This window comes from Alnus glutinosa, chromosome 1 (genome assembly GCF_958979055.1).
Source record: "Alnus glutinosa chromosome 1, dhAlnGlut1.1, whole genome shotgun sequence".
Lineage (NCBI taxonomy): Eukaryota > Viridiplantae > Streptophyta > Magnoliopsida > Fagales > Betulaceae > Alnus > Alnus glutinosa.
In genome coordinates, this window is record NC_084886.1 from 51,815,248 (window position 1) to 51,829,512 (window position 14,265).

Consider the following 14,265-nt stretch of genomic DNA (forward strand, 5'->3'; position numbering starts at 1 on the left):
AATAAAATGTTATTCATGACTTTCATCTTCCACTAACCCATGTACAAAAATAGTTAAAGAGCAGATCTGTTCTGAGTAGGTTAGATTTAAGACAATGGTAGCCAAATTTCTTATAAAAATTTATTTAAACCGGCTGTTAGAGATAACCTCTCACACCTGACTAACTTTCATCTCATAAATCGCTTATGAGGAAAGACTTAAAGAGAATAAAAAAAAAAACTCTTATTTAAAGCAAAAACAGCAATAGTGACCAGGGATGAGATGAACGGTACATCACGGAGATAGATGTACGGATGTATAGCGAATTAAGAGGCTAAAATTGCTGATCTGGTTGTAGAACACTTACAAACAAAAGAAAAAACCAGAATGTGAGGAGGAGGGTAGGAGCGGGGAGTAAAAAAGGAAAGAGATCTGCTTTCTCCTCTCAGATATGTTTTCTGATGAGTGAAATATAGGGCCGGCTTCTTTGAAACTCCCCCTCCATTGATGTCTTGAATCTTGCTCAAGTGTGTTTTTAATTTGGGTTAAATACCCTATTGATACCTGAATTTTAAGTGTTTTTAAATTTAATATTTGAGTTTTCATTTGTATTATAAGTGGTACCTGAGTTAGGGGTAAAAACCCATTTAGTATCTCTGTTAGATTTTTTTATCCTAAACTTAACGGTCTGTCACGTGTCAACCTTTGACACATAGCACTATATAAAAAAAATTAAAAACTTAAAATTCAGGTACCAATAAGTTATCTTAGCCCTTTTAATTTTATGTGGGCAGACCCTTCAGTGTCCGACTCCTGTTTTTCAGTTTTGCTCTAGAGTCTAGATCATTCATTAAGTTATATACACATTCAATTCTCGCATAAGCTTGTGTACGTCCACTACACCCTGCAGAAGCAATTTTTGTTCTCCTTTAAGTCCTAATGGGTCTACAACGTTGTTCTCCTTTAATTCTTCATTGAATTGACGACAAATTTTTAGTTGCAACGTCTGCAACTAATGGGTCTGTAGGGTGTAGGTAAAGAGGTTGCAACTAATTTAATGCATCGTTGCTTTTTGGTTCATGGAGGTAGAGAAGTTTTAATGCTTCTTGTTCAAAAAGAAGTTAATGCTTCTACTGCCGGTTGACAAAAAGATAAAATTAATGCTTTTTTGTTCAAAACGTTAATTGATGATAAATAATAAGTTAATGCTTTTTTATTTGTCTGTTTGTTTCTTCTTTTTGTTTGATCGAAGGTCACTCGGCCCCCTCCCAACAGAGGAGGGGTGGACTAAGGTGGCCGTGAACCACCTCTCTTTTGACGGATGGTCATTGTTGCAGCTATCCCTCCTGTGCCTCAGTTTGGAGGGATTACTTGGGATTTTTTTATTTTTTATTTTTAAAAAAATATTAGTATTAGTATTTTAATGGAAATAGTATAATAGTATTTTATTTTATTTTTGTTACTTATTTAAGTAAAAATGGACAAAAGGCTTAGATTTAAAATCTTTATATATTATGGTATTAATTTCTCTAGAATTCTCTCCTGAAATCTGTCTCTAAGGAAGACAAAGATGCCTCGTTTGACAATCTTTGCAGGCGAAGACGATGCATCTTCATCAGACAAAGGCGAAGAGATCTTTGTTTTCTTCCGATGAAGATGAATATTATATCTGAGATCTTCCCTTCTCCAGCTAGCCATTTCCAACTTTCCAACAGACTTCAACTCCGAATTTTCATAAGCGATGGTGGCTCGAACCTCGTTTTCATTTGAGGTGTACGTGCAAGAAGTGTTTCCGACGCTAATGGAAGTGTTCTTGTCGAATCACTTCAACGAAAAGTGATTGGTGTAAAATAGTTGTGCACAATACAAAACACGAGTTCCACTCCATTTATCTTACTAGACTGTCTAAATTTCTTTTTTTTTTAGATACATTGAACAAGGAACAAGCCGCTAAAGTAGAAAACTGGCTTAACAATCTAATAGGACATGAGGTATTTCCTACTTTCAATAGGGACCGTCTAAATTTTCTTTTTTTTTGGGGGTACATTGAACAAATGCGGTCAGAAAATTTTTTTGATTGCGACCCAATATATCACGTAAATTTACACTATTGACTTTTTTAAACCCCCATAAGATAGAAATTGAAAGAGAGTGAATGATATCGTTTTCAATATACTACGTTTAACGGGAAAAATATTAATTATGACCACAATTCACAGAAGTTGGCCGCTATGAGACAAACTAATTAAAGTTTTGACCGTCTTAAACTTCCCTCATTGAGTCATTGTTTTGGCGCTTTTGCTGTGGGTCTTTGTAGTTTAATGCAGGCCGAGTTTAACAGGACATTATATAGCATGTAAATTTTGACAGCATTAAAAGATGACGCAAGTGGTGACGGTATTTGAATGGGCCCGGCCACGTTGTTGTCCTTGAAACTTGAAAGCTATGGCTTCCAACCATTCAAAGGCAGTACTGCAATCATCAATCATGGTCGGGGGAGATCGATCACGTTTTGGCAGTAGCCTAAACCATTTACGTGTAATATTTTTTTTTGTTTGTTTGTTAGTTGAGAAGGGCTGAATGGCTGATATTCATTCGCAACATGTGAAAAGTAAAGGCAGCTGAGAAAGCAGGGCTCAGACACACATTACTGAGGCTAGGAAAAGACAAAGAAGATCATTAATTAGGCTTCCTTTATGCATCGATCTCCCCTTTTCTTTTTTCTTTCTACCAAAAGCAGTCTCAGATGGCCCCATTGAATTGGGTTAGTGAAATTATACGAAACACTTCAAATGAAATTAGAAAGAAAGGAAAGACAGACAAGAATTGTTTTTGATCTCAAACTTTCTTATTGTTTTTGAAATAATGCTATTTAGTAAATTACTATATTATTGTCCTATAATTGAAATGATATAATAGTAAAAAATTAATCTTTAATTTTTTTTTTCACAAAAATTAATTAAAATGTAAAGTTTTAACTGTCACATCATTAAATTATATAATAATTTTATAACAATCTATTAAGTATATATGTTTTTTTTTTTAGCTTTTATTGTTGACTTGTTGGTCTAATCGTCTTTGTAGTTTAATGCATGCCGGGAGTAAGAGAACATTGCGCATGTAATTTTCGGATCAGAATGTCTTATAATTTCTTTAAAATTATAGACTATCAAATTATGTTAATTTATGTCGTTTTATGTATCGAATGACATGAAAAATGCTACCCTATTAACAATGTAATTTATTAATAATGATAATCGAATATATTTTTATTAAGTTCTTATACTTTATATTGTAAAAAAAATTTGAGTAAAAAATTGTTTTTTTGTTTAATAAAGAAAAACCGTATCTTCAAATTTTTTTTTTTTTTTTTTCAAAAAAGGGCCTTTTAGAATAAATAAATATTTTTTACGTTATTAACATGTCATATTTTTATACATATTTTTTAGCTAGTTCTGTATAAAAAAATGGCCAAACTTCATAAAATTTAAGAATCTAATTTTTTTTTTTAAAAAAAAAAAAAAAATTATAAAAGATCTTGGCCTTGTTTGTTAAAGAGCATAACAGAACACAGTAATGCTATTTACTGTTCACATTTTTTTTTTTTTTTTTTTTTTTTTTTTTAAATTTTTCACATTTTCTAATACCAATCAACATCAAAATATTTTCACTTTTTATATCACATTAATAATTTTTTATTATTATTCAAATAAAAAAATTTACTGCAATACAAATTTTTTTCACTTTTTTATATAAATTTTTTTTACTTTATATCATATCATTACTTTTTACTCATTTTAAAATTAACAACCTACTACCTGTACAATTCTATTATGTAATGTCACTCGGTAAACAAACGCCTTTAACTCCTGACCGTAATTTTTACAAGTGGGAAACAGGTGGTGATGGTATTGGGAATGACCCACGTTGTTGTCCTTGCAATTATCAATTATCAATTATCGTACATATTGGTCGGGCGATGATTCTTTTTTTGTCTGTACCCTGACCTTTTGTTTTTTTCCTCTTCTTCTCTTTATATATCTTATTTTAACTTTTTTGATATTTTTTTATATCATATTAATAATTTATTATTATTATTATTTATATAAAAAAACTCATTATAATATAATTTTATTTTTAAAATTTTTTTTATAAAAATTCTTTCTACTTTATATTACACTAATTGTTTTTTATTATTATTTTTTTTAAAAAAATTCACCTTAAATATAATGAAAGGAGTTGCCATACGAGACTATCTGAAAAGCAGACTGTTTGTAGGGGATAGACTTTAAATGATTCAGACTAGTCAGTCAATTTATTTTGGTTGGTCAATGTTAACTTAGATGTTTAATTCAAAAATTATACCATATTAACCCCTTACATTTACGACATATTTTTTATTGCATGGCTCAATATTTTTATACACGCAAGTTTATAAAAAATAAATAACGTTTTTAGCAACGAGAAAAAATATATATTTTTAAATCGCAAGGAATGGATACATTTTTAAAATGTATAATTTTAAAGTTTAAAACTCTAATTTTAAAAGTCAAACAATAATTTTAACAAACGTTGTAATTTTATAAATCTCACTTTTAAAGTGGCTATTTTTAGAAGTTAAAAGAGAGTTGCTAGTCAATTGACAATTTGTCACGTGAAAATGAAACATTGGCAGTTTGTGACTGTTAGATCGAGTATATATACAGGGAATCGGAGTCATTACAGAGACACACACACACATATATATATATATATATATATATATATATATATATATATATAATGTATATATATTATATGCATGGGAATGGACGTGTGGCTAATGAGTGTGACACGGTCGTTCTCAGAGACATGAAGAGAAGAGATATCAAAGTGCACTTATTTTGCTGGAGAAAATAATTAAATTATAGTGACCCGAATAATGACAAAACAAAAGATGCCTAAAAATTAGCTTGGCGAAAGAGAAAGGGAGGCGACGATGATCCACGTATTTTCATGAAATGAAGAGAAGACAAAGACGATACACACACACGTCCATGGAACGAGAGACGTGAGCCATGACGACATAGAACTCCAACCGACCCCATTATTCGTTTATATCTTTCGTCACTGATCACACACTCAGGGAGGACTGAGGAGATTCAAATCTCAAATAATTACGTTTTGATATATATCAGAAAATGCAAAAAATTCCCCCATATTTGACTCATCACTTGGGTGTGTGAAGGGACAAGCATTAACCTGGCGGTGACTTCGGGTTGCGTGCGATCCTAATTCTCTGGTTTAATTTCTTTTTCAATGAATGATTTTCTTTACTAAATGTGGCCTATCCTACCATGGTTCAGTTGTTTAAATCAATTTGAATGCTTCCTCTATATCCTTGTTTTTTTAATAATTTTTCGATGCATTGTTTACGTTTTTTTCTAAAATGCCCATGTGGGTCTTATTGGATGTGACGTGGGAATTTTGTTTTGTTTTTTTTTTTTTTTTTTTTTTTAAATGTTCTGTTGTGTACTCGATCGTCTTGCATTCTCTCCTTCGTCGAGAATTTTAATAATGAAAAAAGTCTGGTTTTGGTTGATCTTTGAGGATCACAACCTGCTATGACAATGTTGAATTGGGTACTTTTGTAGGAGTATTTGCACCGAAGCTTTTAAGGTGTGTTCTCTACGATCATGAATTCTTAAAAGTGTATCTTTTCGCCATTCTCTTTCACAGGCATTCATATTTCGACTCTGCTAATAGCTTTGATTCCTTAAACTTCTCTGATTTTTCTTTTTTAATGTGGGAAAGATAACTTTTCTGCATTATGCACTCGAACTTAATATTGGCTCCATGTTGTTATGCCAATTGGGTTTGTGTCCTTCAAGATCACGAAATTCTGAGAATAAATTACCTTTTTTTTTTTTTGGATGAATGAGAAAAAATTACCGTCGATACTATGCAACTCATTTTCACAAGCAGACAGCTACATTGGAGTTTTAGTTTCAGCGTTGCTAGTGGGTTTGACCCTTTAAACTTATCAGAATTTTGGTTTTCATTGTAATAAGGGGGCTCGGTATGTTATCTTGGCCTTGCACTGACAATTTCTTTGATGGGGGCACTTCCTCTTGTCATTAGCTTCATGGTGCTGCATGTTGGTGTTTTCTTCTTTTCCTTTGCTTTTCCCCCCAAAAAATTCGTTGTAGTTTGCTTCCTGTATAATTTTGGCTGGCTGCTTTAAAGAATTGATACAAAAAAATTCTTGGCATGTGTATAATTATGTTCTTGTATGCAATACAGGGGTTGAACAGCAAAGAGACAAGGATTATGGAGGACTTGTGGAGTATATTCTGTGGGGAGTCTGGTTGTGCAGACACTGGTGGAAAGCCGTGTAGTTCTAATTTTGAGTTTTGGAGTCATCCCTCGTCATGTATTAATCACATATTAATCATTTGCTTTGATATCTTGCTTTTGGTCGTGCTCATATTCAATATGATTCAGAAGTCCTCATCGAAAACAGTTCACATTCAAGCTCGATTTCTAGGCTTTTCAAATTTGCAGATAGTTTCTGCAATTGTCAACGGCTGTCTTGGATTTGTGTACTTGTGCTTGGGCATTTGGAATTTAGAGGAGAAGTTGAGGAAAACCAAGACTGCTTTACCTCTTAATTGGTGGTTACTGGTATTGGTTCAGGGGTTTACATGGTTGTTGGTCAGTTTAACTGTGAGCCTTCAGGGAAATAAACTTCCAAGGGCACCATTGCGGCTACTGTCCATTCTTTCCTTTTTGTTTGCTGGAATTGTGTGTGCTTTATCTCTGTTCAGTGCCATTTTAAGCAAAGAAGTATCAATAAAGGTAGCATTAGATATGCTGTCTTTTCCAGGAGCTATATTGTTGATGTTCTGTACTTTTAAAGGGTATAAATATCAAGCAAGTGATGAGAGCGTCGATGAAAGTAGCCTTTATACACCTTTAAATGGTGAAGCCAATGGCGTCAGTAAAAGTGATTCTGTTGGTCCTGTCACTCTGTTTGCCAAAGCCGGATTCTTCAGTAGAATTTCATTTTGGTGGTTGAATTCATTGATGAAAAGGGGAAGGGAGAAAACTCTTGAGGATGAACATATACCCAAGTTGCGTGAGGAAGATCGGGCAGAAAGTTGCTATTTGTTGTTCTTGGAGCAACTGAACAAACAGAAACAAGCAGAGCCGTCTTCCCAACCATCAATCCTGAGGACAATAATTGTTTGCCATTGGAAAGAGATCCTTATGTCTGGATTCTTTGCTTTGCTAAAGATACTCACTCTGTCCGCTGGCCCTCTACTTTTAAATGCATTCATTTTGGTTGCTGAGGGAAAAGAAAGTTTCAAACATGAAGGATATGTACTGGCCATCACACTTTTCATTTCAAAGAGCATAGAATCCGTGTCACAAAGGCAGTGGTACTTCCGAAGCAGACTTATTGGTTTGAAAGTGAGGTCTTTGCTCACAGCTGCCATTTACAAGAAACAACTGAGATTATCCAATGCTGCAAAGTTGATGCATTCAGGAGGGGAGATAATGAACTATGTTACTGTAGATGCTTACAGGATTGGCGAGTTCCCATTTTGGTTCCACCAAACTTGGACAACAAGTCTCCAGCTCTGTATTGCATTAGTAATACTATATCGTGCAGTGGGGCTAGCAACAATTGCAGCACTGGTGGTGATAATCCTCACGGTGCTTTGCAATGCTCCACTTGCGAAGTTACAGCATAAGTTTCAAAGTAAGCTTATGGTTGCACAGGATGAGAGACTGAGGGCTAGTTCTGAGGCTCTAGTCAACATGAAGGTGTTGAAATTATATGCATGGGAAACCCATTTCAAGAATGTAATTGAAAATTTAAGGAAGGTGGAGTACAAATGGTTATCAGCGGTGCAGTTGCGAAAATCATATAATGGCTTTCTCTTTTGGACATCCCCTGTTTTGGTCTCTGCTGCAACCTTTGGAGCATGTTATTTCCTCAAAGTTCCTCTACATGCAAACAATGTTTTCACTTTTGTAGCAACTTTACGCCTTGTTCAGGATCCCGTCAGATCTATCCCGGATGTTATTGGGGTGGTTATTCAAGCAAAAGTTGCATTTGAACGTATCTTAAAATTTCTTGAGGCGCCGGAGCTGCAGAGTGCCAATGTCCAGAGGAAAACCAGTGTGGAGAGTGTAAACCATGCGATTTCTATCAAATCTGCCAATTTCTCATGGGAAGAGAATTCAGCAAAGCCCACACTTCGAAACATAAATCTAGAGGTTAGACCTGGAGACAAGGTGGCTATATGTGGAGAAGTTGGCTCAGGAAAATCAACCCTTCTAGCAGCAATTCTGGGTGAAGTTCCAAATATTCAGGGAACTGTAAGTTCCTACTGCTATTTCCTTTCCTTTTATAGTTACTGGATATATTTCAACCTTTGCAGAGTTCTCTTATCCTAGTTTCCATGCAGTACTACCATCCTATTAGAGTTAAACACTATAAGCAATTTAGCATACATGTGTTTTTGGATGCAGTCCTGTCATGCATTACAAAATGTCAACGACTACCATCCATGATTGGTTACATTTTTTGAATTTGCAGATTCAAGTTTATGGGAATACTGCCTATGTTTCTCAAACAGCATGGATCCAGACAGGGACGATACAGGAGAACATTTTGTTTGGGTCTGACATGGACAGTCAAAAGTATAGTGAAACACTTGAGAGGTGTTCCCTGGTGAAGGACCTTGAGTTGCTTCCCTATGGTGATCTCACTGAGATAGGGGAGAGAGGAGTTAATCTTAGTGGTGGACAAAAGCAGCGAATTCAACTTGCTCGTGCACTTTATCAGGATGCTGATATATATCTCTTGGATGATCCATTCAGTGCTGTTGATGCACATACTGCTACTAGCTTATTCAGTGTAATCGCATTTTTATAACACCATACAATGTCTTCTGTTCAATAACTAGCTTTAGTGAAAGCTAACTTTTACACCTTGGCAGGAATATGTTATGGAAGCACTTTCAGGGAAGACAGTTTTACTTGTAACACATCAAGTTGATTTCCTGCCCGCGTTTCATTCTATTTTGGTCAGTATACTTTCTCGTTTAGGGAATTTCCTCAACATTCTTCATTTATTTCCTTTGCATTCTTTCTGATAATTCTATGACTTCAAACTTCTTATGAATTGGATGGGGGCTAGTAGTCTTCTGGTCACCACATCTTTCTGCCCAAACACATCCAACCTAGCAGGTTTCTACTTTCACCCAAAAACCTGGCAATATCTTTTACAACTTTTTAAATGACTCTGATTGCCCATTAAGTAGATATTTCATTATGATTTTCTGGCTTTTCAGTTTGCCCATGTAACAACCCAGAAAAAATGTTAGCCACATCTGCCCAATCACTCCAAAAAGACCAGTCAAGTTGCAATTGGAGCTCTCCTGAATGCTTTTAAAGCTCAATCTCACTTAGTAAGGAACCAATGTTGAATTTAGCACCCATAAGCTTCTTTATAATCAACCCATTCCACGTGAGTAATTCATTTTCTCAATGTGGGACTAACTTTTTGGGGTGCCTTCCCAACTCAAATCCTTGATGTCCTCGCCAAGGCCCATGCCATGTAGTGCCTCATTGCCACATGGTGTTATTAAATTGCTCTGATACTATTTGCAACGACCCAAAGAAAGTGTTAGCCATATTTGCGCTATTACTCCAAAAGTACTAGTCAAGTTGCAATTGGATCTCCCTAAAATCACTTATAAAGCTTAGTCTCACATAGTAAAGAACTAATGCGAGAATTAACACTCATGAACTCCTCTATAATCCACTCACTTCATGTAGGTAATTTAATGTGAGACTAACTCTCTAGGGTGTCACAATCCATATACCACAATTGGATTGAATCCAACTCTTTTGTTATTTATGTCATTAAGCTTGCACCAATGAGAAAACTTAACCACCAAGTGTGGGTAGGTTATTGGATTTCACTTTTCCTTTTTCATTTTTTTTTTTTTTTTTTTTTCTTTATCAATGTTATTGCAAATCAAAACCTGTAAATTTAATACAATCATTCTAAGTAAGTTTGATACTGTTGACAGTTGATGTCAGATGGGGAAATACTACAAGCAGCTCCATATCATCACTTACTGGCTTCAAGCATAGAATTTCAGGACCTTGTCAATGCACATAAAGAGACTGCTGGTTCTGATAGGCTTGTGGATGCTACTGCTGCCCAGGGACATGGAACACCTGCTAGAGATATCAGGAAGACTTATGTAGAGAAGCATAAAAAAGAATCTAAAGGTGACCAATTGATTAAGCAAGAAGAGAGAGAAATAGGAGACACGGGGTTTAAACCTTACCTAAAATATCTAAATCAGAACAAGGGATTCGTATACTTTTCAATGGCCAGTCTCAGTCACCTTATATTCGTGGGTGGTCAGATATCACAGAATTCTTGGATGGCTGCTAATGTTGAAAATCCCCATGTTAGCACATTGCGGTTGATCGGGGTTTACTTACTGATTGGAGTTTCCTCGACACTAGTTTTGCTCTGTCGATCACTTTCTACAGTTGCTTTGGGTCTTCAATCATCAAAATCTTTATTTTCACAGCTACTGAACTCCCTTTTTCGTGCACCCATGTCTTTTTATGACTCCACACCTCTGGGAAGGATACTTAGTCGGGTATGCATCTTGAACAGAAAATGTGTTCAGAGATTGACAGGGAATAGCGAAACTAACATGGCATTGTACCGTTTTGTTTTTGTACAGGTCTCATCTGATCTGAGTATCGTTGATCTTGATGTCCCTTTCAGCTTTATCTTCGCTGTTGGGGCTACCACTAATGCTTATGCCAATCTTGGAGTACTGGCTGTTGTTACCTGGCAAGTCCTTTTTGTCTCCATACCAATGGTTTATCTGGCAATTCGCTTACAGGTAACACCAAACATATGCCATTCATTAGGAATGCTCACTCAAGAAGTTTCCCTTCATTTGACACGGTTATTACTCACATTCTATCGAATCTTTAAACCTCAAAATGAATACATGGAATGAACTTTAGTCCAATGCAAGCTTTAGTTGAATGTTTTCAGTTGCTTTGAATTAGGAACAATTCAAAGTTGAAATCAAGAGATCAAAGTAATATTACAAACTCAGGATTCCAAGAAGTAAAATGAGGAAGACTCTAGGGGAAAATTGTTGAATGTTGCGAGTATGTGTGTGTTCTGTGGGGGTGCGGGGGTATTGAAATATCTGTGATTTAGGATTATATGGAATAATAAGGGGAATGCGTAGATATTCTGAGTTATATTTTGATCTTTATGACCATTTTTTATGTTATTGAAAAATCCTTTCTTTTATTCTAGCCTGTTTGTATTGGCCTCTCTCTGTTTTGTGCAATTGATGATATTTTTCATTTCTTCTAGCCTGTTTGTATTGGCCTCTCTCTTTTCTGTGCAATGGATGAATAGATATATGCATCACTCAGAACACCAATTCATTATCTAAACTCACCCCTATTTCAACAAGCAATCGGGCAAGAGGATAATGTTCATCTGATAGGGTCAATTGTATACTAGTCATAGCTTTCTTGTCCTACTTCCGGAACAGAAGCATCTTTTTTTTGGTGGCTAAATCTTTATACTAAGTCTCTTTTGTATGATAGTGAATCTAATGGTAATGTCATTCTTTATCCCCAGGGATATTATTTTTCTTCTGCAAAAGAGTTGATGCGGATCAATGGCACAACCAAGTCCTTGGTAGCAAATCATCTAGCTGAGTCTGTAGCGGGAGCCATGACTATAAGAGCCTTTGAAGAGGAAGAACGGTTTTTTGCAAAAAATCTTGACCTAGTTGACACAAATGCTAGTCCTTTTTTCCATAGTTTTGCAGCAAATGAGTGGTTGATTCAAAGATTGGAAATACTTAGTGCGACTGTTCTTGCCTCTGCAGCACTCTGCATGGTTTTGCTTCCTCCTGGAACTTTTAGCCCTGGTGAGTAACAGCTTTTCTTTAGTTGCTAACTTGCTATCTTCTATTAATTTACAGTTTTTCTGTGGATGCTTCAATTTACAGGATATCGTTTTGGAAATACGCATAGACTTGTACCAAGCCAAAAAAATCTTGTACTTTTTTTTAATGAAAATTACTTCTTTCATTGCAGGATTTATTGGAATGGCACTTTCTTATGGTCTTTCACTAAACGTGTCCCTTGTCTTTTCTATTCAAAACCAGTGCACTCTAGCAAATTACATTATTTCTGTAGAAAGGCTAGATCAATATATGCATATACCTAGTGAGGCCCCTGAAGTAATAGAAGGGAACCGGCCTCCAACCAATTGGCCATCTTTGGGAAAAGTGGAGATACTTGATTTGCAGGTAAATATTCTTTTGCTTTAATCTTTAAATTAAAGAAGGTTATTATGATCAGAGTCTGAGAATGGTAATGTAAAAACAGATCAGATATAGGCCCGACGCACCTCTCGTTCTTCGTGGGATCAGTTGCACATTTGAAGGAGGGCAAAAGATAGGTATTGTTGGCAGAACTGGCAGTGGGAAGACTACTCTCATAGGTGCTCTTTTTCGTCTAGTGGAGCCAGTAGGAGGGAAGATTTTAGTAGATGGCATTGACATTTGCATGATTGGACTTCATGATCTGCGGTCACGTTTTGGAATAATACCTCAAGATCCCACTCTTTTTGCTGGTACTGTGAGATTCAATTTAGATCCCTTGTCTCAACATTCCGATGAGGAAATATGGGAGGTAATTCTCCTTTTTTTTTTTTTTTTTTTTTTTTTTTTTTTCCTTCTGTGGTTGCTTTAGTACTGGTAGTAGTCATTAGGTCTATTTTGGTTGAACTTTCTTCTATACAAAAATAGTTTTGTTTTGGTTTTTTATTTCATGGGTTGCAAATATTTAATTAGTGATAGTTTCCATTTGAAGGTTCTTGAGAAGTGTCAGCTTCAAGAGACTGTCAAGGAGAAAGAAAAGGGCTTAGACTCCATAGGTGAGGCTTTGCTATTTTAGTATGTTGTCGGCACATACTTTTGGTTCTGATCTGTGATCACCAATGACAACTAACTTTACAATTTTTATTTTTTATTTTTTAATTAAAAAAAAACTTGTTTTTCAGTTGTGGAAGATGGATCAAATTGGAGCCAGGGGCAACGGCAACTGTTTTGTTTGGGGCGTGCACTTTTGAGGAAAAGTCGGATATTAGTGCTTGATGAAGCAACTGCATCAATTGATAATGCAACAGATATGATTTTGCAGAAAACAATTCGGACTGAATTTGCTGATTGTACTGTGATTACAGTGGCCCACAGGATACCGACAGTGATGGATTGTGGAATGGTTCTTGCTATTAGTGATGGTGAGTTATATTAATTAATTTAACCCTCATCTAGAGAATATTTCCTATTTGTGAGTGCCAAACACCTTCATCTTTCATTTGATGTCTTTCATAATTTTGATGCCAGGTAATCTTTTTTTTTTCTTAAACTTCTAGTCCAAATTTACATCACCAAAAATCATTACTGAATTGTAGTGTACCTGATTTTGTTTACTTCAGAAAATAAAAAGGAACCTTTTAAGGAAATCTTTCCATTCTATTTCAGGAAAACTAGTGGAGTATGATGAGCCAATGAACTTAATGAAGAGAGAAGGATCACTGTTTGGGCAGCTTGTCAAGGAATACTGGTCTCATCTTCAGTCTGCAGAATCACATTGAATCTGAAATAAATTTTTTAGAGCCTTTTTGCTCAGGCTTGGTAATTGGTAGCAACAACAAATAACAAAAAATAGTTCAAGTAGGAAGTAGGATGTGATATTGCAGTATCTCTGTGGGTAAATATTGAGGAGAAGAGGCTGCAATGCCACATCCTAGGTTGTGTAATGTATCTAGCTATATTCAAATGTCACCCCTCCTTATTCCTGGAAGGGAATGAATTCATGAGAAACATAAAAAAAAGCTCCACTTCTATGAACTGCATTCCCCACCAACTTGATGTAGATAGGTTTATTCACCCATGACTCATGCAGAAAGTTTGAAGAGCTAGCCAGCTATGGATTTATATTGAACCATTATGGTGGCATTTGTCCTTTTCCTAAGTTCGTGTTGAAATTCAAGATAAAACAGCAATAACTCCCTTACTGAATTTAGCATCAGTTTCATTTTTACATTTTTACATTGTATGCATTGGGGCAGCCACATTAATGTTGACAAATAAACAGATAATGGATTGTGATTGTTGGAGTTTTACATGTGATGGAACCCCACATAGAGTAATAACT

At 35.4% G+C, this 14,265-nt stretch overlaps 1 protein-coding gene across 5 annotated transcripts; it reads left to right on the forward strand.

Annotated features, from left to right (window-relative positions):
• Positions 1-5,096: 5,096 nt before the first annotated feature.
• LOC133858062 (ABC transporter C family member 10-like) lies at positions 5,097-13,958 on the forward strand. 5 transcript variants are annotated; one of them, XM_062293512.1, is made up of 12 exons: positions 5,097-5,236; positions 6,262-8,346; positions 8,567-8,887; positions 8,970-9,056; positions 10,068-10,655; positions 10,743-10,907; positions 11,672-11,966; positions 12,136-12,350; positions 12,430-12,735; positions 12,916-12,979; positions 13,106-13,345; positions 13,590-13,958. In XM_062293512.1, exons 2-12 carry the CDS (start codon positions 6,289-6,291, stop codon positions 13,700-13,702), a joined length of 4,452 nt encoding a protein of 1,483 aa, XP_062149496.1. In that variant the 5' UTR covers positions 5,097-5,236; positions 6,262-6,288; the 3' UTR covers positions 13,703-13,958. The 5 variants fall into 5 exon arrangements, with proteins under 5 accessions (XP_062149496.1, XP_062149489.1, XP_062149504.1 ...); XM_062293505.1 differs by having other exon boundaries at positions 5,103-5,260; XM_062293520.1 differs by having other exon boundaries at positions 5,136-5,241.
• The last annotated feature ends 307 nt before the right edge of the window (positions 13,959-14,265 follow it).